The sequence below is a fragment of the Microtus oregoni genome, unplaced genomic scaffold (assembly GCF_018167655.1).
Source record: "Microtus oregoni isolate MIOR12 unplaced genomic scaffold, Mior012 000004F_ref0000308, whole genome shotgun sequence".
NCBI lineage: Eukaryota > Metazoa > Chordata > Mammalia > Rodentia > Cricetidae > Microtus > Microtus oregoni.
In genome coordinates this window covers 31,008,198-31,031,123 of record NW_024543063.1, presented here as the reverse complement: position 1 = coordinate 31,031,123, position 22,926 = coordinate 31,008,198, and the positions used below count along the sequence as shown (strand labels likewise).

General features: G+C 47.7%; 2 protein-coding genes across 3 annotated transcripts in view; one reads left to right on the top strand and one right to left on the bottom strand.

Annotated features, from left to right (window-relative positions):
• Positions 1-24: 24 nt before the first annotated feature.
• Positions 25-19,138, top strand: Znf276 (zinc finger protein 276). Of its 2 annotated transcripts, XM_041649571.1 has the most exons (12): positions 25-669; positions 1,565-1,868; positions 2,126-2,172; positions 2,261-2,707; positions 4,119-4,197; positions 5,329-5,412; positions 13,227-13,337; positions 13,406-13,481; positions 13,801-13,918; positions 15,939-16,038; positions 16,110-16,427; positions 18,197-19,138. In XM_041649571.1, the coding sequence occupies exons 1-11, from the start codon at positions 453-455 to the stop codon at positions 16,378-16,380; spliced, it is 1,854 nt and encodes a 617-aa protein (XP_041505505.1). In that variant the 5' UTR covers positions 25-452; the 3' UTR covers positions 16,381-16,427; positions 18,197-19,138. The 2 variants fall into 2 exon arrangements, with proteins under 2 accessions (XP_041505505.1, XP_041505504.1); XM_041649570.1 differs by lacking the exon at positions 18,197-19,138 and having other exon boundaries at positions 16,110-16,768.
• Positions 16,769-22,926, bottom strand: part of Fanca (FA complementation group A) — a 55,978-nt gene continuing 49,820 nt past the window's right edge. The window contains exons 33-43 of the mRNA XM_041649572.1: positions 22,306-22,411; positions 22,173-22,232; positions 21,953-22,057; positions 21,033-21,145; positions 20,007-20,142; positions 18,684-18,746; positions 18,240-18,345; positions 17,638-17,710; positions 17,319-17,469; positions 17,119-17,211; positions 16,769-16,901 (exon numbers count right to left, since the gene is read on the bottom strand). Of these exons, the coding sequence (XP_041505506.1) occupies positions 16,794-16,901; positions 17,119-17,211; positions 17,319-17,469; positions 17,638-17,710; positions 18,240-18,345; positions 18,684-18,746; positions 20,007-20,142; positions 21,033-21,145; positions 21,953-22,057; positions 22,173-22,232; positions 22,306-22,411 (1,114 nt within the window). The 3' untranslated portion in view covers positions 16,769-16,793. The remainder of the gene's footprint in view (positions 16,902-17,118; positions 17,212-17,318; positions 17,470-17,637; positions 17,711-18,239; positions 18,346-18,683; positions 18,747-20,006; positions 20,143-21,032; positions 21,146-21,952; positions 22,058-22,172; positions 22,233-22,305; positions 22,412-22,926) is intronic.

The window sequence follows — 22,926 nt, the reverse complement described above, 5'->3', positions numbered from 1 at the left end:
CGCGCAGACCTAGGTTTAGGGACTAGAAGGGGCTGGGCGGGTCTTGTCAGCTATTCCGGGCGAACTTGCTCTGCGTCTCGACCAGAAGACTGGTGGCAGGAACGTCGTTTTGCGGTTTTCTGTTATGTGCCAAAGCCCGTGCCTCAGTCCGTGGCAGTTCACCCTCCCGGCTGCCCCTTCTTTTATGGGCCTGTCGCGAGTTCCGAGCGCGACCCTAAGAACTCTGGGCTTTCGACACAACAGCGGCCACCGTCGCTCCCGGGCCGCTCCTCTCTTCGCTCCACCCCTCGCTTCGCCCCGCTCCTTTCGCGGTGAACCGAGTGGAGCCGAGTCGCCGGGCGGACGGCAGCGGAGCGGTACTGAGTAAGTGGAGTCAAGTTCTGTCAAGCAGAACCCAGCGGGCCGAGCCGCACCGGATAGCACGGAGCAGGGAGCAAGTGGCGGCCGCCACGATGAAGCGGGACCGACTCGGCCGCTTCCTGTCGCCTGGCACGGCTCGACAGCGCGGGAGTTCAGGCGGCAGCTGTGGAAGCGGTCGGAGTCGGGGTCGCCCTTCTCGCACCGGCGGAGCGAGCGCTGACGGGGCGGCGGCTTTGGCGGCGGCGCAGCTCAGCTGGGGCTCGACGCGCTCTTGCGGGGATACAGGCGAGGACGGTACAGACGAGGCAGGTGGGTTCCGGGCGTCCTCTGGCCGTGATGTGAGCCTAGTGATCCTGAGAGCAAACCTAGTTCCGGAGGGCCCGGACCCTCTCACTTCTACTGCAGCGACTTTTGGCCAGACAGCCGACCTTTTCCCCTGGGTCGCTGCATTTAGCGCTTAAGATTTGAAGTCAGACCCGGTGTGAGCTTCACGTCAGCTCTTCGTGCTGTGTACTGCTAGGGTAATTGCTTACTTCTCTGAATTCCAGTTTCTTTTTGGTTAAGACAGACCCACGACCTGTGGTGGGAACTAAGTTAAATTAACTACTCGTTCCCTGTCTGGCCGAGAGTGTGTATAAGCCGCAGCTGGTTAGGGTCACAGCATCAGGTTTGCGTAGTGTTCTTCGTTTGAGAATGACTTTCCTATGCATGCTGTCCTTTAATTCTCCTAAGGGCAGGCAACGAGGTGGCATTGTCCACACTCTGCAGACAGGGCACCTGTGGGTGGACAGTAAGACAGCTTCTTGAGGCACAGCTGAGACACATTTTCAGGATCAGGATGTGTGAGCAAAGGTTAAGTCAAGTCTTCACTGGAGGCACCTGCAGTTCTTTGAGAGGAGCTGAGCACAGTGGCATATGCCTGACATCCCAGCCCTTGGAAGGCTGAGGGAGAGGATTATGATCTCCAGCCTGGGCTATACAGTGAGACCCCACCCCCACCCCAAAAAATATTTGAAAGATTTCTTGTCAGTATCCCTCCAAAAGTTGAATGTTCAGTGAGGAAGACCAGCTCCTGAGCCCGCTGTTAGTGATTAGGAAGCCCCTGGAGGGCATGTCTGTGCTCTAGGTGCCGGGAGGCTAATGGGAAGTGTGTCTCTCACCTTGTAAGTCCCTTCCTTACTGTCACATTTGCTTCTTTGCTCAGGAGCAGGCCGAACTCTTGCCATGGGGCACTGTCGCCTCTGCCATGGGAAGTTTTCCTCACGGAGCCTCCGCAGTATCTCTGACAGAGTGCCTGGGGAGACCTCAGAGAGACTGTCCCCAGGGGAACGTGTCTTCATTAGGGACTTCCAGCGTCTGCTGGGTGTTGCTGTGCACCAGGACCCAGCCCTGCCTCAGTTTGTCTGCAAGAACTGCTACACCCAGTTCTATCAGTGCCACAGCCTGCTCAGGTCCTTCTTACAGAGAGTCAATGTCTCCCCAGCGGGCCAGCGGAAGCCTTACACAAAGTAGGCCCTTGTTGGATTTCTTGGGACCTTCAGGGGTCGTCATCCTGCATCCTGGGTGTTGACTTGTGGGGTGGACAGAAGCCAGTGTAAGACTCTGATGGTGCCACAGTGAGGCGCTGTGGTGGCAAGGTTTGCAGAGATCTGAGGGTGACGAGCTATCATCAGAAGAGAGGGAACAGGGCTGCTAGTGGAGGGGTCCTGGGGAGATTGGTGACCTTGAGAGGCTCCTAAACCGTGGCCACACCGATGCTTTGCAGGTTTGGTGTTCAGCCTCCCACAGTGGCAGAGGAGGGAGCTTGCATGGGTGAGTGCTGTTGGTGCCAGGGTGGGCATTCCAGGTTGGGCCTCGTGTTGGCCACCGTGAGACTGACATCTCTGTTGATTCTCCCCAGCTGATCTGATCACCTCAAGCCCTCGGTGTCTGCACAGCTTGGTGGGCTGGGTACATGAACACGCAGCCAACTGTGTGTCTCTGCCCAGCCTCCAGAGGACACTGTCCTCTGAGTACTGCGGCATCATCCAGGCAGTGTGGGGCTGCGACCAGGGCCATGACTTCACCATGGACACAGACTCCAGCTGCAGAGCTCTCTTTGTGGACAGTGCATTAGCAGTGAAGTGGGCTTGGGGCAAGGAGGTATCACCGCGGCTGGCTCAGAACTCAGAGATAAACCCCACTGGAGTTGCCTCTCAGCTCTGCCGGGCCAGAGAAACCCAAGTTGGATCTGAGACCAAGACACTGCCCAGTGTGGATGTGGCCCTGCTGCCCTCACATGGAGACTCTGTGGGACCTGGGATAGATTCCTATACTCAGCCAGACTTGGTTCCCAGTGAGGCCCCAGGTAAGTAGCACCTGTGGCTTCAGCTGGAGCAGGATTCAATATACTGACCAAGGTTGTCTTCAGCAGAAAGTAGACATCTGTAATATTTGAGGGGAGGTCAGGGTATAGCAGAGGAAGCTGGTGGGAGAAGATGGGGATCCAGCCTCAGTACTTTCCCGTAGGGACTGTGGCTATTCCAATACCTAAGAGTAGGCTGGTCTACCAGCCTGTCTTGACGTCTTGTTTCTTCACAAGCAGGCATCTGATTCAACAGTTTCTGTAATGACATGTTCCTCTGGCATCTGGTCTTTCTTTAAGCCTGTCCTTAGGCCACAGGGTACTGCTTGTTCTTGTAGGCTGAGGGGACTGAGAGAGAAGAATGGGGTTATTGTCTGCAAGACATGGAGGCAGACAATGAGGCTGCTGCTTTACCATAGTGTGGGCCAGTGTGATAACCTCTTCTACTGACTGGCTCTTCTGTGGGGCTTGGACCCCACCCATCTGTGCTGTGGGTTGGGTGCAGCTGTTCTTAGGCATCGTATGTTGGGGAGAGTTGGGGCAGCTTTCTGCCTGCCTCTTGCTTTCATATGTAGGTTTTCATGGCCGCTTATGGGTGCTCAGCTGGTTCCCACCTGCAAATCCCCATTGGGCTCTTTAAGATCACAAGAGGGTTGCCAGGCATAGTGGTGCACACCTTTAATCCCAGCACTTAGGAGGCAGAGGCAGGCGGATCACTGTGAATTTGAGGCCAGCCTGGTCTACATAAAGAGTTCCAGAACAGAACCAAGGCTACATAGAGAGACCCTGTCTCAAAAAAAAAAAAGGTTGAAGAAGATGGCTTAGTAGTTAAGAACACATGCTGTTCTTGCAGAAGACCTTGGTTCAGTTTCCAACACCCACATGGTGGCTCATCACCATCTATAACTCCAGTTCTAGGGGCTCTGAGGCCTTCTTTTGGCTTCTGCTGGTATCAGCATATACACAGGAAAAACAGTCTTATACATTAAAAAAGAAAGAAAGAAAATTAAGAATTCATGTACCCATGTGGTTCAGCTAGAAATAAAACATGGTCTCAAGGCAAGGACCTAGGAGGATGTCACAGATGTCCTAGAATATGGTATGTTAGAATGCATGGCTTTATAAAGTGTGTGTACACCTCTTTTGATAACAATAGCCTTTAAAATGTTGTAAACTATCCAGAATGGGCTGTTCTCACCTAGAATTATGACCTGAATCTGAAAAGAGTCAGCTAGCTGATATGGTGCCTCCTGTTTCTTTGGACAGAGACTAGCATAGTGAGTTGGGGGAGGGGCAGGGGCCATCTGACCCTAGTAAGGAAGGCTGTGTCCTTAGACAGGGGCATTGCCTCCTTACAGGTGAGGCCCTTTCTATGCTCAATGTTAGTAACCAGAGCCTGTTTTTTGTTTCCCAGGGCAACTGGGTGAGAAGCAGGTTCCATCTTCAACCTCGGATGATCGGGTAAAAGACGAGTTCAGTGACCTTTCTGAGGGGTGAGAGAAGAGTGGGTTTAAAAAGCCTAAAATTTCTCCTTCAAAATTTAGACTCAGCCTCCCTAGAGCTGCTACCCTTGGTTGGCATGTTTGCCTTCCCTCCTTCTCAGAGGTGGGGAGGAGAGGAGTGGCCAGGGGAGTTAGTTCTGAGGCCTCTGGCTCCTGGCTTGGCTTTCTGGTCCCAGAGGCACCCAGATGAAACATACTGCACAGGGAAACACAGTTCCTATTCTAACCCAAAGCATTCTGAAATCGCGTCCTTTAAACTGCTCCAGGGTTGATCCTTTGCTGTTATCAGTCTGTTTCCTCTTTAAAGGCCTTAGTTTTGTGCCAGCTCCAGGTGTCACTAGAACAGAGGATGCTAGACTCGGGCCCTTTGGGACAGTGATGTTGAGACTTGGAGTAGAAGCTCTGTGTAGGGTGAGGAGAGGCTAGGCCTCCCTTGGAAGGGGCGTATTAGGGTCTGTTTGCTCTGGGTTGAGAACCTCTCAGTTGGTGTTATCCCCTTATGTTCTGCCTGGTGGCTTAGACTGGGGTCTATATGCACCATCATCCAAATAGGAAGGGAAAAACTGAATTTTTCTTCAACTCCTGAGAGGACCAGGGGTATTCTTGGGCTGTTAGACTGCCTGTAGCCTCAGGCCTAAACTCATCTAGATAGCTGGTAGCTGTGGGGGAACACCGAGGCTTGTTAGACTGACTGCTGCTGCTCAGCAGAGGCCAGTGATTCATCTTTTAGGGTGAAGGTCATAAACCATTTGTTGTTGTGAACTTTGAAATGGCTAACAGTGTTCACAGTGATGGGCAAACAGTTACTTTCTGAATCTGCCTTTAAGCCTTCCCACTCCCCAGGCTGTAAATAAATGAGCTGTTTCAGGGTTTGGGGTCCTGGTATTTAGGAAAGAGTGGTTTCCAGGGAGGGAGGATTGCTAGCTTGTTTGGTTTCATTGACTCTGGCTTGCCGTTCCTGTTAGGACATAGATTGAGGAATTGGGGTATTTTAGATTTTTTAAGACGTTCAGAAGGGAAGCATGGGCTGTGGGGCCTGTAGCCCCTAAAGACAGAAGATGGCATTGGGTTTGTTGTCCACCCAGGTCAGTGCTTTGCTGAAAGCTCTCTCATCTTTCCTAGAGACTTCCTGAGTGAAGATGAGAACGATAAGAAGCAGAACCCACAGTCCTCGGATGAGTCCTTTGAGCCCTACCCGGAAAAGAAGTAAGCATAAAGCCTGTGGGAGCATACGATATCTAGCTATGGGTAGAGGCTAGCCTCGGTGCACATGGCAGTCACGAGTGTTTCAGTCAGTCCCCTCCTGTTTTTCCTTTGGCCCCATCTCCCAAGTCCAGTTAGCATGGGGGCTTCTTTTTCTCTTTTTAATTACACTTATTTATTTGTGTGTGTGTGCACACGCATGCGCGTGTGTGCATATGTTCCACATGGTGAGGTCAGAGGACTACTTCTACCAGTTCTAGGGCTCAAACTCAGGTTGTCAGGCTTGGTAGCAAGTGCCTTTCACCTGGGGAGGTGCCAGTGGCATCTAAATGAATCAGGTGGTCTGTTTGTTTTGTTTTGTTTTTTTTTTTGTTTTGTTTTTCGAGACAGGGTTTCACTGTGGCTTTGGAGCCTGTCCTGGAACTAGCTCTGTAGACCAGGCTGGTCTCGAACTCACAGAGATCCGCCTGCCTCTGCCTCCCGAGTGCTGGGATTAAAGGCGTGCGCCACCATCGCCCGGCCAGGTGGTCTGTTTGAAAGGCCAGGTGAGCAACTGAATATGATGGGCTTCTCCTTGACTCTTTCTGGTGGTTTGGGACCTGGTCTAAGTGTGTATTACAAGGTGGCAGCAGCTCTGTTGATAAGACACAGTCCCATTGTAGGAGTACCTTAGTGGTCCTTTTCTAGTCCTGCTCCTAGTGAGTGAGTTCCTTACCATCTTTCTGGCCCTACTCTAGCTGTTCCTTTTTTTTTTTTTTTTGATTTTTCAAGATAGGGTTTCTCTGTAGCTTTTGGTTCCTGTCCTGGAACTAGCTCTTGTAGACCAGGCTGGCCTCGAACTCATAGAGATCCGCCTGCCTCTGCCTCCCGAGTGCTGGGATTAAAGGCGTGCGCCACCACCGCCCGGCTAGCTGTTCCTTTTGCTCCCTGGATCATGTTGAAGTCCAGGCACTCAGCCTTGTGACCATTCTCAAGGTGGCCTTTGTCTCTGATTTCTTTGGCCAGGCAGACATTGTCCATTCTTTGTTAAGCCTCTTGTGTGACTTTGCTTTGCTTTCCCCTTTGTTTCTGCAGACAAACATAAGATCCTAACAAGGAGAGACAGAGCTAGTTTTTACCTGGGTCTCTTTCCCCTTTTTCTTCTTAGCCCTGTGCAAGAATACCCACATACCCCATAGCTAGATAGTGACTGCCTCATTGCCACAGTGCTCTGAGCATCTCACAGCACAGAGTGGAAATCCAAAGAGATGCTCTGGGCACCATAGTATCAGCCAAGAAAACCCTATGAAAAGATTGAGAATTTCTTGTTTTTATTTTAATGTAAGTTCCAATATTCTTTTTTTTTCTTTTTTTTTAATTGATATTTATTGAGCTCTACATTTTTCTCTGCTCCCCTCCCTGCCCCTCCCCTCTCCCCTTCAATTCTCCCCCAAGGTCCCCATGCTCCCAATCTACTCAGGAGATCTTGTCTTTTTCTACTTTCTACTTCCCATGTAGATTAGATCTATGTGAGTCTCTCTTAGTGTCCACATTGTTGTCTAAGTTCTCTGGGATTGTGGTTTATAGGTTGTCTTTCTTTGCTTTATGTTTAAAAACCACCTATGAGTGAGTACATGTGATAATTGTCTTTGTGTGTCTGGGTTACCACACTCAAAATAATGTTTTCTAGCTCCATCCATTTTTCTGCAAAATTCAAGCTGTCATTATTTTTTTTTTTTTTGCTGTGTAGTACTCCATTGTGCAAATGTACCACATTTTTTTTAATCCATTCTTTGATCAAGGGGCATTTAGGTTGTTTCCAGGTTTTGGCTATGACAAACAAAGCTGCTATAAACATAGTTAAGCACATGTCTTTGTGGCACAATTGAGCATCCTTTGGATATATACCCAAAAGTGGTATTATTGAGTCTTGAGGAAGGTTGTTTACTAATTTTCTGAGAAATCGCCACACTGACATCTAAAGGGGTTGTACAAGCTTGCATTCCCCCCAGCAGTGCAGGAGTGTTCCCTTTTCCCCACAACCTCTCCAGCATAAGTTGTCAGCAGTGTTTTTGATCTTGGCCATTCTTACAGGTGTCAGATGGAATCTCAGAGTTGTTTTGATTTGCATTTCTCTGATGACTAAGGATGTTGAACATTTCCTTAAGTGTCTTTCAGCCATTTTAGATTCCTCTGTTAAGAGTTCTCTGTTTAGGTCTATACTCCATTTTTTTATTGGATTATGTAATCTTTTGGTGTCCAATTTCTTGAGTTCTTTGTATATTTTGGAGATCAGACCTCTGATGTGGAGCCAATATTCTTTTTTTTTCTTTTAAATTATAATTTTTTTTATTATTTTTCCATTCAAAAATTTACACTTCTCCCCTCCTCCATTCCCCTCCCACTCTTCCACTCTCTCTCCTCCCTCCCCCTCCCTTCTTAAGAGAGGGCAGGGAACCCTGCCCTGTGGGAAGTCTAAGGCCCTCCCCACTACATCCAGGCCTAGGAAGCTGCTCATCCAAATAGACTCTGGTCCCAAAAAGCCAGTACTTGCAGTAGAAACAAGTCCCATTGCCTTTATCAATGGCTTCTCAGTCAGCCCCCACTGTCAGCCACATTCAGAGAGTCTAGTTTGATGGCATGCTCGTTCAGTCCCAGTCCAGCTGGATTTGGTGAGCTCCCATTAGAACAGGCACACTGCCTCAGTGGGTGGACCAACCCCTTGCGGTTCTGACTTCCTTGCTCATCCTTTCCCTCCTTCAGCTGGACCTTGGGAGCTCAGTCCGTTGCTTTGATGAGGGTCTCTGTCTCTATTTCCATCTGTTGCCAATACTCTTTATGGAAAGAGAAAAATTAAAGTACAGCAGGAGACATGGGGATATCAGAACCAGAAAACAATACCAAGCCACATGGCCTCAGCAGGCCTCACAAGACAGAGAGCTGTCTGGGGAACATGACCAGAGTGCAGGCTGGGCTGCCACAAGGAACCCCTGTTCCCTTTTCAGGGGTTTGAGCCACTTTTGTAGGTAGTTGGGAGGGTTGGTGAATTTCATTTTTGGAAGGTGGGGGAAGTGGTTGTGCTGAGATGTGAACAGCGTGCTCCACTGTGTACTTGTCTCACTAAGACTTGAGGTGAAGGTAATCTGCTTTGGGTGGGACGCATGAGATACATTGTAAGACACCTTTAGAAAAATGAACTATTTTAGTGGGAATGTACTTTTCTTGAATGCTTCTTTGATTTCAGACATTATAGTGCGGCTCAGCTGGGTTTTTTTTTCCCCCCGAGATAGTCCGTGTAGCTCTGACTATCCTGGAACTTGCTCTGTAGACCAGGATGACCTTAAAATCAGAGATTCACTTGCCTCTGCCTTGTGAGTACTGGGATTAAGGCATGCACTACTACTGCCTTGGTTCAGCTATGGGTTTTAAAAATAGTTTTTTATGTGTATATGTGTGTGCCTGAGTTCTTGTATGTGTACCAGTCATATGCAGGAGACCTTGGAGGTCAAAAGAGGGGCATCAGATCTGGAGCTGTAATTATATGGATAGTTGTGAGCTGCTGTGAACTAAACCTGGGTCCTCTGTACGAGCATCCAGTGCTCAGCAACCTCTAAGCCAGCTCTCCAGCCTCACAGTGGAGGACTTTTGAGGACAGGGTGTCAAGATACCCACGGTCTGTGTGTCTACTCACATATTCGCCTCCTCAGCCCTTTCTCTTAGCCTGTAGAGTTCTGGCTGGCATGGACTGGTCAGAGCACTGTGGTTCAAAGCAGAGGACACCTGAGCTTAGCCAGGGCAGTCAGATAGGATTGGAAGTGTTTACCTATGAAACATATGGCACAGACCCTAAAGTAGTCTAATGTACCAGGTAGTTACTGCCAGCAAAGGCCATCCCACTCAACCAGGAGATAGGTCAGGACATAGGTGTAGAGGGGTACATTGGACAGTTATCAGGCAGGAAGAGGCGGAATAGCCTGTATGTTGTAGGCTAGTGATTTTTGTTCTTTTGTGTGTGTATGTGTGTGTGTGTTTTGTTTGAGATCCTATCTTACTATATATAGCTCTGGCTGATCCAGAATTTCCTATGTAGCCCATACTGGCTCAGACTCACTGTGTAACTCAAGCAGGACTTGAAATTCTGATCCTCTGTCCCAGCTTCCTGAGAGCTGTGGCATGTGCCATCCTATGGGGTTACTTAGGTCTGTCTTGAACTCTATGGTAGTTGATGGTGACCTTGAACTAACCATACTGACCTCCCAGGTGCTGAGATGAATTTCAATATGTATTCTTGGCAGATCAGGATGGCCTCAAACTCCGAGCGCCATCTGCCTGTCTTCTGAGTGTTGGGAGTAAAGTGTGTACCATTGTGCTTGGCTTTAGTTCTTAAAAATCAGCTGCTTAATTTTTTTAAAAGATTTATTTAGTTTTATGCATCTGGCTGTTTTGCATGCATGCATATCTTTACGCCCAGTGAACACAGTGCCTTCAGAGATTTGAAGAGGGTATTGGATCCCTGGGACCAGACTTAGATGGAGGTGAGCTGCCATGTGGGTACTGGAAATCAAACCTGGGTCCTCTGCAAGAGCAACAAGTATCTCAGCCACAGGGCCATCTCTGATACTAGGACAGCTTAGACTACATGAGATCCTGCCACAAGCACCAACAGAAACCTTGTTGGCTCTTCATTGTCTCTAAAAGTTCTATGGTAAATTTCAGTTGGGTCTTCTATTTCTGCCTTCCAGAAAAAGGTCACTTGTATTTTTATTTATTTATTTTTGCCATCTTGGAGATTGAGCCTAGGGCCTTGCATATTGCATATGGTCGGTAAACAATGCGCTGTACTTCTCAACCTCCTCCTCCTTCTTCTTCCTCCTTTTTTTTTTTTTTTTGTTGCTGCTTTTCAAGACAGGGTTTCTCTGTAGTTTTGGAGCCTATCCTGGATCTCGCTCTGTAGACTGGGCTATCCTCAAACTCACAGAGATCCTACTGTCTCTGCCTCCCTCCCAAGTTCTGGGATTAAAGGCCTGTGTTACCACCGCCTGTTTTTGTTTTGTTTTGTTTTTGTTTTTGAGTAAGGATCTTGCTTTTATTTGTTTGTTATTCAAGACAGGGTTTCTCTGTGTAACGTCCCAAGCTGTCCTGGAACTCACTCTGTAGATCAGCCTGGCCTCGAATTTAGAGATCCACCTGCCTTTGCTTCCTGAGTCCTGGGATGCAAGGTGTGTGCTTCTTTGCTCAGGCAAACTTTGAATTTGTAATCCTCCTGCCTTATCCTCCTGGATTGGAATTCTGAATATGTGTTACTACAGCCAACTTCCATTTTGATTTTGACAGGGATTTTAGTGAATCTGTTGATTGCTTGGGTAGACTGTATTGGAAATGTATTGCCATTGTATTAGGGTTCTGTAAAGGAATAACATGATATATACGGAAAGAAGATAGATTAGATTGGCTTACATGATACAGTCTGAATCATCTAACAATGGCTGTCTTAAACTGCAGAGGCCAAGAACTGGGTAGCTGCTCAGTCCTTGAGGACAGGCGCCTCAGTAGTCCTAGCCTGATGTCAAGGCCTGGAGGATTCCTGGATAGCCACTGCTGTTCGGTTCATCTTGAAGCCCGAAGAAGCTGGGTTCTAGCATCAGTAAAGGAACACAGCAGCAGTAGTAGAATAGATTAACTTGCTACCCATGTTAGGTGGGTCTTCCCACTTCGAATAACCTCATCAGAAAATCCCTCACAGATATGCCCTTTTGATTCCAGATCTGAGCAAGCTGACAACCAAACTGTTTTTTTTTTTTTCAAGACAGGGTTTCTGTATAGCCCTGTCTGACCTAGAACTTGCACTGTATAGACTAGGCTGGCCTCAAACTCAGATTCACCTGCCTCTGCCTCCTGAGTGCTGGGATTAAAGGTTTGTGCCACCACTGCTGGACAGTCATGGCCGTCTTTAATATTAGGGTGTGTGTGTGTGTGTGTGTGTGTGTGTGTGTGTGTGTGTGTGTGTGTGAGAGAGAGAGAGAGAGAGAGAGAGAGAGAGAGAGTGTCTTGGTATGTCATAGGCTAGCCTTGAGGTCATGATCCTTCTGTCTCCTGAGATGCTGTGATTATAGGTAAGCCACACCACATCCCTTATATATATTAGTTCGTAGCCCTGGTTGTCCTGGAACTCACTCTGTTTTTTTTTTTTTTTTTTTTAGTTTTTTTCGAGACAGGGTTTCTCTGTAGCTTTGGAGCCTGCCTGGAACTAGCTCTGTAGACCAGGCTGGCCTCAAACTCACAGAGATCCACCTGCCTCTGCCTCCCGAGAGCTGGGATTAAAGGTGTGCACCACCACCGCCCGGCCCTGGAACTCACTCTGTAGATCAGGCTGGCCCTCAAATTAGTTCTTATCCATAAATACAAAATAGTCTTTCCACTTACTGTCTTTAAGTGTTATACAATTTTTAGCATATAAATCTTTCACTTTCTCCAGTCAGTTTTTTTTTCTTCCCTCTGAGACAAGGTTTCTCTGCATAGTTCTGGCTGTCCTGGAACTCACTTTGTAGACAAGGCTGGCCTCAAATTCAGAGATCCACCTGCTTCTGCCTCCTGAGTGCTGGAATAAGGGTTTGAGCCACCATACCTGGCTCACCTTCGTAGTTTTAAATAGGGTCTCATTAAGTTGCAGGTTAGCCTTTACTTTGTGATTCTCTTGCCTCAGCCTCTTGAATGGGTAAGATTTCAGGCCTACAGGACCTGATTTGGCTTCTGTTATTGATTAAAATAAAATTAAAAAATACATTTGATGATGGGCCAAATTTAGGACCTTGTGCATATTGGACAGCTGTTTTACAATTGAGCTACACTTCCCACACAGAAAATTGATGAGTTTTTTAATGTTTGCTTGTTTAGAGATGAGGCTTTCAGGTCTTTTCTGGGCTATACTCAGAAAATTTTCAGGCTCAAGCAGTACCTGAGCAGCTGAGTTGTCAGGAGGTATGCACCACCATGCTGGACTTTTATCTTGTTTTTTGAGACAGGGTTTTTCTGTGTAGCCCTAGCTTCCTGGAACTCACTCTGTAGACCAGGCTGGCCTTAAACCCAGGGATCCGTCTCTGCCTAGTGAGTGCTGGGATTAATGGTGTGTGTTACTACTGCCTGGTCTATCGTTTTTGATGCTTTTGAAAAAGAAGGAGTTGTCTTCTTTTTTCTTAATATTTATTTTTATTTATTATGTATACAACTTTTTGTCTGTGTGTATGCCTACCGGCCAGAAGACCCATCACAAATGGTTGTGAGCCACCATGTGGCTGCTGGGAATTGAACTCAGGACCTTTGGAAGAGCAGGCAATGCTCTTAACCTCTGAGCCATCTCTCCAGCCCCCCAGGAGTTGTCTTTTTAGTTTCCTTTCTGAACTATTTGTTGTGAGTGTAGGAAATACAGTTTGGGACTGGAGATATACCCTAGGTGCTGAGTGCCTGACAGAATCTAAAGTCCAGTGGGAATGCTGACCCCCTTTCCAGCATGAGGTCATCTGGCGAAATGACTGACATTTAGAATTCTCTACCATTCCCCACATCTGCATCTCTTGAGTTTTTAGCACACAGGACTTGAATTCTGAAATTACATCATGAAATAGTATGTGTGCTCCAATACTACCCTCTGTTCTCCATACCATCCCAAGGTAACTGCCTCGCCTCAGACTTGTAACCCTCCCAGAGTTGTGCTGATTGCGGTGCTAATGATAGACGAGGCCCTGGTTCGCACAGTGGCAGCTAAGGCAGGAAAGCGTGAAGAAGACTGGACGTGCAGGAAGAGATAAGAATCCTTTGACTGTTTCCTTTACCTCTTCTAGGGTCTCTGGTAAGAAGAGTGAAAGCAAAGAAGCCAAGAAACCCGAAGAGCCCAAAATAAGAAAGAAGCCTGGGCCCAAGCCTGGGTGGAAGAAAAAGCTCCGATGTGAGAGGTAAGCAGGCTGCAGTGTGGGGCATTTGCATATTAGGTCAGCACCTCCACGTGTACTTTGCCTTACAGGGAGGAGCTGCCCACCATCTATAAGTGTCCTTACCAGGGCTGCACAGCTGTGTACCGTGGGGCTGATGGCATGAAGGTAAGGAATGGGCATCACCTTCAGTAAGGGCTGCTTTCAGGTCTGGGTGTGCTTGACTGAGTTGTCCTATGAGTTAACATGAACCTGCTGGAGGCACCAGGTATTTGTGCAAACTTCTCAAGGGCTCACACAATTCTAGTGGATGTGGAATCAGCCCCTTGCTCTACGACACTGGCTTAAAGGAGCCAGTGCTATAGGGTAGGAAGTAATTGGCTCCTTCCAGTAGTCTGTCAACTGCTGAGACCTTGACACAGGCTCTCCTGGGAGGCAGGATGTGCCCAGGTTAAACACCAGGGTCTCTTGTCCCTTCTTCCTCTAGAAGCACATTAAAGAGCACCATGAGGAGGTCCGGGAAAGGCCCTGCCCACATCCTGGCTGCAACAAGGTCTTCATGATCGACCGATACCTGCAGCGACATGTGAAGCTCATCCACACAGGTACCTGCCTCAGGCTGTGCCTTGTGAACTCGGGTTTGGTGTCAGTGGATCCCAGGTGCCCAGCCAGAGGGACATACTCACTAGGAAGCAGGTAGTGACTGAGTGGGTCACAGAGCTTGCTATCAGGTGCTTTTATATCATATGGATATTCTGAATCAATGTACAAGTTGGAGTCCTTTATGTTGAATTCTTGATGGAGGCAGGTTTTTGTTTTTTTTTCCTCCAGCAAGGTCTGAGCAACTTTTCAGGATTGATAACACAGAAACCCTGGTACTCTTCTGTGAATTCACCACCTTTAAAAATTAACACTAGAATACCAGGTGGTGGTGGTGCGCACCTTTGGGATACCAGCACTTGGGAGGCAGAGGCACGTGTATCTCCAGGTTTCAGGGCAGCCTATTCTACATAGTGGGATTCAAGATAGTCAGGGCTATATACAGAAACCCTGTCTCAAAAAAGAAAAATCAAACCAAACCAACAAACAAAAAAACTAGAGCCGACTGGAGTTTATCTCTGTCGGACCCATATGGTGGAAGAACTGACTCTTACAAACTGCCCTCTGACCTCCACACACTTGCCACACCACTCCCAAATTTAAAAAATGTAGGAAAAAATTATCTCTTGCATTCATTTAGGTAGATTTGTTACATTTTTCTCTGAGGTTTACAAATGACAAAAATCCTTTTTTATATCAGCATTTATGCATTTTATTGTTGGATTATATGCTTGGTTTTATGATGAAATCCAGCTGTATTTCAGTTTTCTAATCTCTACTTCTTGGTAAGCATTTGGGCACATGTCTCCTTATAGAATAACTTCCTTTGGTCTAGATCTTCAAGCCATCTAGCCAGTCAGTAGTGGACACAGCAGCAGCTTTCTAAAGAGGTAAACATTATAGACTAGTTCAGCTTAGAAGTCAGGTATTTTATAGCTGTGTAGGCAGCATGGGTTGGTATGTGCTGGTATGGTCATAGTTGAAAAAAGAAAAAGTACTTCTGCACATGACCTGCATGTAGAGGTCGGAAGACACTTTGTAGAAGCCAGTTCTCTCCTTCCAAGTGGGATCTGGGATTGAATTCAGGTCATCGGTCTTTGCATTTTTTTTTTTTTTTGAGACAGTTTGATGTAGTTCAGGCTGGCCTCAAATTTGATATGCAGCAGAGGATGGCTTTGTTGAGCACTGAGATTACAGGTGTGTGCCACCATGTGTGTGATATGGCTAAGTTTGTTCAAGAGCTTAAGAAGCTGATTTTCGGAGTGTATTGAACCATTTTACTTCCACCAGGGATCTTATGTCCACTATTTGTCTTTCCTTTGGCATGACTTCTCGAGCGCACCTTCTCTGGAAAAGGAGCTTCAGGCTGGATATGATGGTGCACATATTTCTTTATGCATTCTCTATGGAGGCCACCAGGGCTACATAGTGAGATCTTGTCTCAAAAACAAGATTTTAAATCCCAGCACTTGGAAGGTGCAGGCGAATCTCTGTGAATTTAAAGTCAGCCTGGTCTACAGAGCAAGCTCCAGGATAGCCAAGGCTACACAGAGAAACCCTCTCTCAAAAGACAAAAACAAACGAGCTTCAAATCCACACAATTTGTGTGGGGGAAAATTTAGCCATGTAACAGTGTTTTTTTTTTTTTTTTTTTTTTTTTTTTTTTTGGTTTTTCGAGACAGGGTTTCTCTGTGGTTTTGGAGCCTGTCCTGGAACTAGCTCTGTAGACCAGGCTGGTCTCGAACTCACAGAGATCCGCCTGCCTCTGCCTCCCGAGTGCTGGGATTAAAGGCGTGCGCCACCACCGCCCGGCAATGTAACAGTGTTTTAAGAAATTTTTCTTTATTAATGAACTGCCTTGTATTAGTTAGAAACATTTATTAGTCTTTCATTTTAAATACTGTTGGGTTCTCAGAGGTCCTTACTTATTATTGCTTTGTGTAAAACACAAAGCCTAACTGTCACTCATCTTGGAGAAGATTTGGGTATTTGAGACAAGTGCTCACCACCCCTCTGGTCTTGCAGAAGTACGCAATTACATCTGTGACGAATGTGGGCAGACCTTCAAGCAGCGGAAGCACCTTCTTGTCCACCAGATGCGTCACTCAGGAGCCAAGCCACTGCAGTAAGTGTGGGCTGGGCACTTCCTATGACTGGGGCAAGGCACAGCTTACCTCACCTGCCTCTGCCCCCCAGGTGTGAGGTCTGTGGGTTCCAGTGCAGGCAGCGAGCGTCCCTCAAGTATCACATGACCAAACATAAAGCAGAGACTGAGCTGGACTTCGCCTGTGACCAGTGCGGCCGGAGGTTTGAAAAGGCCCACAACCTCAACGTGCATATGTCCATGGTACATCCTCTGACCCAGACCCAGGACAAAGCCCTGACTTTGGAAGCAGAGCCGCCACCTGGGCCCCTGAGCCTCTCTGGGACCATGGAGGGTCAAGCTGTGAAGCCTGAGCCTACCTGAGAACTGCAGGTGGATATTGGACATGCTGAGCTGCTTGAACTCAGCAGGTGTGATATGAGGTTTAAAGACATTAATGTCCCTCATTTCCCTGCTGGCATAGTTCTGCTTGCTCTTTGGACCCCACGCTGCACTCCACCTCACATACCCAGCAGCTGTATGTTGGAGGGCACCTCACTCAGGATGAGGGAGGTGGGCTTGGTGTGTACTTCAGTCTGCTATGGTACCAGCAGTTTATTTTCCTATGGACACTGGGCAAAATTTAAGGCCAGACACAAATTATGAATAATTAATTTTTTTCCTAACTAGAGCAATCAAGGAGATTTGTAATCTACTTTCTAGTGTAACAAGAGCTCCATGTTATGCTTGCAATAAATTATTCACAAAGGTGCTGGTTGGTGCACTGAGACAGGCAGTCAGAACAGATGAGGCTCCTGGTAGAGATCAAAGCTCGGGCCAGCCTGCCACCTTTGCAGGAGGACGGTGCTCATCTCAGGGTCACAGTCTTCTCGGCCAGCCAGCAGCTATGAGAAAATACACTGCTTAGTGCCCACAGCCTCTCGGGTTAGCCTGAGTAAGTTGTTTGCAGAGGAAGAGCTAGGAGCCACTTGAGACAGTAGTTCCACAGCACAGACCCATCAGGCTGGCAGCACAGCTCAAGTGCCACATGCCTGTGACTTCTCGTTAGTAAAATTGTTAGTAAATTGTGAAATCAGCTCAAGAATATCTCTAGGTTTTTACCTCTCTCATATTGGAGAAGTGCTGTTTTGGGCACTGAGGTATTAGCTGCAGCAGAAAAGTACGTGCTTCCGTTATCAGTTGTACAGGGCTACCCTAGAACAGAGAGGCAGTCGTGGGTCAGGCACACTGAATTGGTACCAGCGCAGCTCACCTGCTGTTCCTAAGGAATAAACAGCTGCCTCACAGGCTGGGGGCCTTACTTGGAGCTTTAAGCGTTTGCTGGCCTGAGGTAACACAGTCCTGGTTTCCCCATCCACAAAGAGCTGCATCAGCTTCAGGTACATGTCGACAGCGACATGCAGGAAAGCCTCTTCCTTGATGATGGCGTCTTCACTGAAGTAGGAGAGAAGCCTGCAGGTAAAGGCAAAATGAGAAAGGACTTGAAGCTACGAGAGGTAAGTAGCAGTTAGCACAGACTATAGACTTATTTGTTGATCAGAGTGACAAGTGACTTTTGCTTTTTCTTTGACCACACCAGGCACCCAGGCTGGGCTTACTCACCAACCAGCAGGTAGTTACCTGTAGAAGGCAAATGGCAGCAGCCTGGTGTGCTGATCTGGGGCCAAGTGGAGGAGGTGCCCCAGCTCGGCATCTGCAAAATGGAGGTGTTCAGTCAGTTCTCTAGTGCTGTGGGATGACTCCAGGAGGTCATATGCTCTGAGTTGTTTCTGTCTAGCTGTGGTGACATCCAGGGGCTTATGACCTATGCTGAGGACACCTGTTAGAACTGCTGGGAAAGAGGGTCTTTTTTCCCTTTGTCTGGGAAAATGGGGGTGATATGCTCATACAGGAGAACAGAGATGGGGTTGAACAAGTACCTTCCAACTGCTCCCCCTCCAATGTGCCTATGGGTAGACCATTCCAAAGCAGCAACATTGTGGACCTTTGAGTGTCCCAATTGACTCTTCTGTTGCTTTAAATAAGTTGTGTCCTGAATTAATACCCCAAATGAGTTAAGGTTTATAAACTCAGTAAAGTTAAGCCCATGAAAGTTGACCCCAAGTCTGAAAGCTGCTTCTGAAGGGTGACACAGCTGTCGTGGCAGCTCATCAATTCATGTCTGTCTCATCTTGGGTAGAGCCAGCTCTCCCATGCTGTTCAAGGGACACACAGCTTCTCACCCGTCTCTGTCAACTGGAAGAGTACCAGCCAGGAAACCTTCCTTCTCCCCAAGTACACGAGGACCTCGGCACAGATGTCCATGGCTTTCAGATGCTCAGCAGTGTCCTGCGAGCCACAGAAGAAGCCTCAGAAGAGCTAACTTTAGTGCAGGGTGGGCAAAGCTGGCTCCCAAGAGCTGCCATGCTCATGTGGATTCGGGGTTCAAACCTCACCATTTTACCCTCCAAAGTCTAAACCTGGTGACAACCTAAGCAGAGGCATGCCTGGGCTTTCTAGATGGAAATGTCATTGGAGCAAGACATCAAAAGACCAAACAAGAAACAGCCTGAAAAGCCCAGAGGTAGGAACTGAAGTCTGAGTGGGCCTGGAACTTATTACCTGGTGCTCCTGCCTAGCCCAGGGTTGAGGGGAAAATGCATCCTCAGCTAAAAGGTGTGACTTACCTGTTGGGTCAGGTAGGACGAGAGTAGGCTCATCAAGGAAAAGAAGAGGAGGAAGATGAGCAGCTAGGAGGGAAAGAGGCAGCACATTTAAGTCATATCCTGACACTAGGCTAAGTGAGACCTTGTAATGCCTGGAAGTGGAAAATTCTAATTCACTGTTTTCACTGTTTTTGGAGACAGGGACTTATTGTGAAGTCCAGGCTAGCCTCAAATTTTGCCTCAAATTCATTCCGACAGTCTTCCTGTCTCAGCCTTCCAAGTGCTGTGATTGCTAGTATGAACCTCCATTCCAGGCTTTCTATTGTTTAGAAGCTTACATCAGAATAAATTATGGCGTATATGGTCACTTAAAACAATTTTTACTACATTTATTTTATGTGTGTATGCATGCAGAAGTCAGTTCTTCTTACCATTGGTCTCTGAAGCCATTAATATTACCTCTGTCTCTGTCTGTCTCTCTGTCGACAGGGTTTCTCTGTGGTTTTGGAGCCTGTCCTGGAACTAGCTCTTATAGGCTAGGATGGCCTCGAACTCACAGAGATCCACCTGCCTCTGCATCCCAAGTGCTGGGGTTAAAGGTGTTCGCCACCACTGCCCAGCAACATTAATTCTAATAATTCAAAAGCAATAGAAAAATGGGCTTGGGAGAATCCTTCTAGGGTTTCTATATTATAGTGAAACATTTGGCTCTACTACTGATCTAGTTTAGTTAGGTTGGCATATAAATCATGAGTCAGCAGAGGTCCTGCATTTAGGAGTGAAGGGGTGTACAATATGGCTTACTTCCCAGCTTCCTCCTTAGATGCTGGTTCCTGTTTTGCCTGAGTTTCTTAGAGGTCACATGAGTGCTGTAGAGGGCACTAGGTAGTTAGGGCTCGCTCTCGAGGGCTCAGTGCCCAAGTCCTGCCTGTCCCTTCACTTAGAAGTTGGAGCAATTCCTCCTTGTACTTGTGCAGAGCATAGCTCCAGCCAGTTGTCACCAGTGCCTGAGTTGCACTCTTGTAAGTGCCCTGCAGTACAAGCCACCGTTGTGGCCATGGGTATCTGGGAGGTGCAGATGCTGGCTGGCGGCTTTATATTAGGGTGAAGTGCAGGCAAAAACAAGCTTGACATAAACACTTCCAAAAAGAAATGTACAGCACTTTACCAATGAACTTGAGACACTAACTGAAAACAAACTCAGCTGTTAGTTTGACTCTGAAATAGTGATAGCTCCAAACTTCATGTTTTTCTTGGAAAAGGAAAGCCAATGGGCATACCTCACTTAGAGAAGTGATGAAAAGTAAGCTCAGTAGAAGAAAGGTATCAAATTCTGTGTCTCACCTCCTTCCTCTCGTAGTCTAGCCTTTTCAGATGCACCCTGACATTTTCCGTCCTAACTTCTCTAGTTGCAAAGTGCAGAGCAGCAGCTGAGATCCAGGCCGGGCTGGGTGCTGGGGAAGCTGAGCCAGAGAGGAGACTGACACAAAGAAACATCATTGCAGAGGTTGAAATCGTATTCACCTAATTGTCATGCCGCTGGCCACAAAATAGCTTTGTGTTTAACAAAAGGGGCTTTCCTTTCAAACATGATGCAGGGGGCCCCAGAGACCCCACAAATACAATTTGTGTCAAGTGTCTGTCTCCTCAGGGAGGATCTGGTAGGTTGAGGCCAGCCTTGTTCATAAGGCAGGTGATACACAGCATTCTGAGGGGAAACCTGCTTAGTCCTGTCCACCTCATAATGAGGTGCAGAGGTCTAAGAGCTTTGAAGGAAGAGGCATAGTATTACCGGTCTCTCAGTATTTGTTGTCCATGTAGGCCTCTGACTGGACTAGCCCATCGGAGTCTACTTTATGATTAGTGTGACACCTTACTTTCCATCAGGGTGAGTTTGGCAGATGCACTCATGCCGTACAGTGAAGGACTTAAAGGGATAATTTGATCTCTGTAGAGTCAGGGTTGATAGCAAGGCCTGTGTTAACTTGTTTGCTGAACAAGTTGTGGAGTACTCCCAACAGAGGCAGCACGGATTCAAAACCAGCTACCAGGAGAAAGTTCTTGATAAAGATTAATGTCTTGCTGCAGCCCTCTAAGAACTCCCAAGATGCCGCAGGGAGCTTGATGGTCTTCATAAGGACAGGCCAGCCAGGGCTGCCAGAAATCTGACTCTCAGGTGATCTGCTTCTACCCTATCCTGTTCCCCCAATGCTGCCTGCCTTGACCCTCTGGGGCACTCTGTGCCAAATAAACAGAACAGGATCCAGGCCAGGATGTAGAAAGCTGAGCTAGGAGACCCGATGAAAGCGGCTTTCTCAGGCAGGCCAGTCAGCTCAGCCTGCTGCTCCCCTTGAGACTGCCTCCGCTTACCTGCTAGCAAACTCCCGGGCCTCCTGTAGTCTCTGCAGCTCCCGCGGCAGTGCGCCCTGATAACATTTCTTCCACCGACTACACAGCACTGGCTCCAGGCTTGACCACCATAGCTGTGGCAAGTGAAGGGTCACCAAGAAACAGAAGTTGTCATAAGAGAGAGATGCTGCCAACACCCAGACATCTAATTGCCAGTCAGCTAGGAGCTCCGAAGAGCTCCGCACAGCTCGGGCTGTCCGGCTGAATAATTTCTTTCTTTTTTTGGGGGGGGGGCGGTGTTTGGTTTTTATAGACAGAGTTTCCCTATGTAGCCCCTGGCTGTCCTGGAACTCATACTATGTAGACCGGGCTGAATTAGAACTCAAGAGATCTACCTGTCTCTGCCTCCCAAATGCTGGGTTAAAGGCATGAGCCACCACTGCCCGGCTTAAATATATTTTAATATGTATGAACATTTTCCCTGCATGTATGTCTGTGTATCACATATTGACACAAGCTTTGTGCCTGCAGAGGTCAGAAGCTGTTAGACTCCCTGGTATATGAATGTAGGTGCTGGAATCAAGCCTGGATCCTCTGGAAGGGCAGACAGTGCTTTTAACTGCCGAGTCGTTGCTCCAGCCCTTCTAGCCACTTCACTTCTCAAACATCTTGTGAATTCTAACAACCAGGGAGCTATACTGAACCCTGGAAATCCCGACTCTTGGAAATCTAACAAGACAAGGGAGTGTGTGGAGTCTCCATAGGAAAGGTGCTTGGTGCCAATCTGATGACCTGAGTTTAGTCCTAGGCTGCTGTACAGTGGGAAGGAAGGACTGACCCCACAGTTGCTCTCTGACCACTGAGCATGCCTACATACAGAGATTGGTGTGGGGGAAGGAGATAAAGAAATGCAATTTTAAAAATCCAACACACAGACCTACCAGGGCTGAGGTCAGAATAATGGGACATTTGCTCTGGCACTCTGTCAGGGTCAAGTTGGCCACCAATGCTGGGTCTTCACTTCGAAAACACACATTAAGGAGCCCCTGTAGCGAGAACACACAGAAACTCAGCAGTTTGCTAACCCAGGTGCCCATGGGAACGCTAGCCCCGAAGGAACCACCTAGGCAACCAGAGAGTTCCGTCACATAACAGGATTACCCTGAAGAAGTGCATAGTAATATCATGGGTCAGGACACTGCCGTGGCAACAGGAGTTTCTCTGTAAAACAGTTCAAAGTCAGCATAAAACCAACACAGAGGTAGAAAGGCCAGCCCAGAGCGTTTTCACATACCAACTCAGAGTTGACCAGGTTAAAGAACTCCTCACAGTTGGGAGACACAGGTTGTCTGGTCTGGGGGCTGCCCATAAGAACTGACGGAGGCAGGCGGAGGAGAAGCCTTGGGAAGAAGGGGGTACATCACGGTGAAGAGAGACAACAAAGAAAAGGTGCCCTTTCCCTGGCTCAAACTCTGTCGCACAGAACTTTCCAGATAGAGTGATGCTATCCGCACCACAGCCCTGGTCTCCAGCTCCCATTGTCCTGCCCTGAAGTGTTCTACATAGAAAGCTGTCTTTGTCCCCAGCATTTAATTCCTGCTTAGTCACTGCAGATACCCCAAATATGTTTCAAAAAATATAAATAAATAAAAAAAATTTCAACAACCATGTAGATGGATGCAATCCTTTTTTTTTTGAAGACATGGTTTCTCTGTAGCTTTGGAGCCTGTCCTGGAGCTAGCTCTTGTAGACCAGGCTGGCCTCGAATTCAGAGATCCACCTGCCTCTGCCTCCCGAGTGCTGGGATTAAAGGCTTACGCCACCACTGCCCGGCTGGATGCAATCCTTAACTGGAGGATTCTATTATAAAGAAATGCACTTTAAAAAAAAGTGCATTTAAAACAGCAACAACGAA

Bases quoted from the DNA above. Each gene is read 5' to 3' on its own strand.
- Znf276 (XM_041649571.1), top strand. From the start codon at position 453: ATGAAGCGGGACCGACTCGGCCGCTTCCTGTCGCCTGGCACGGCTCGA. The intron at 4,198-5,328 runs GTGAGAGAAGAG...CATCTTTCCTAG, and splicing joins TTCAGTGACCTTTCTGAGGG to AGACTTCCTGAGTGAAGATG. The intron at 5,413-13,226 runs GTAAGCATAAAG...TACCTCTTCTAG, and splicing joins GAGCCCTACCCGGAAAAGAA to GGTCTCTGGTAAGAAGAGTG.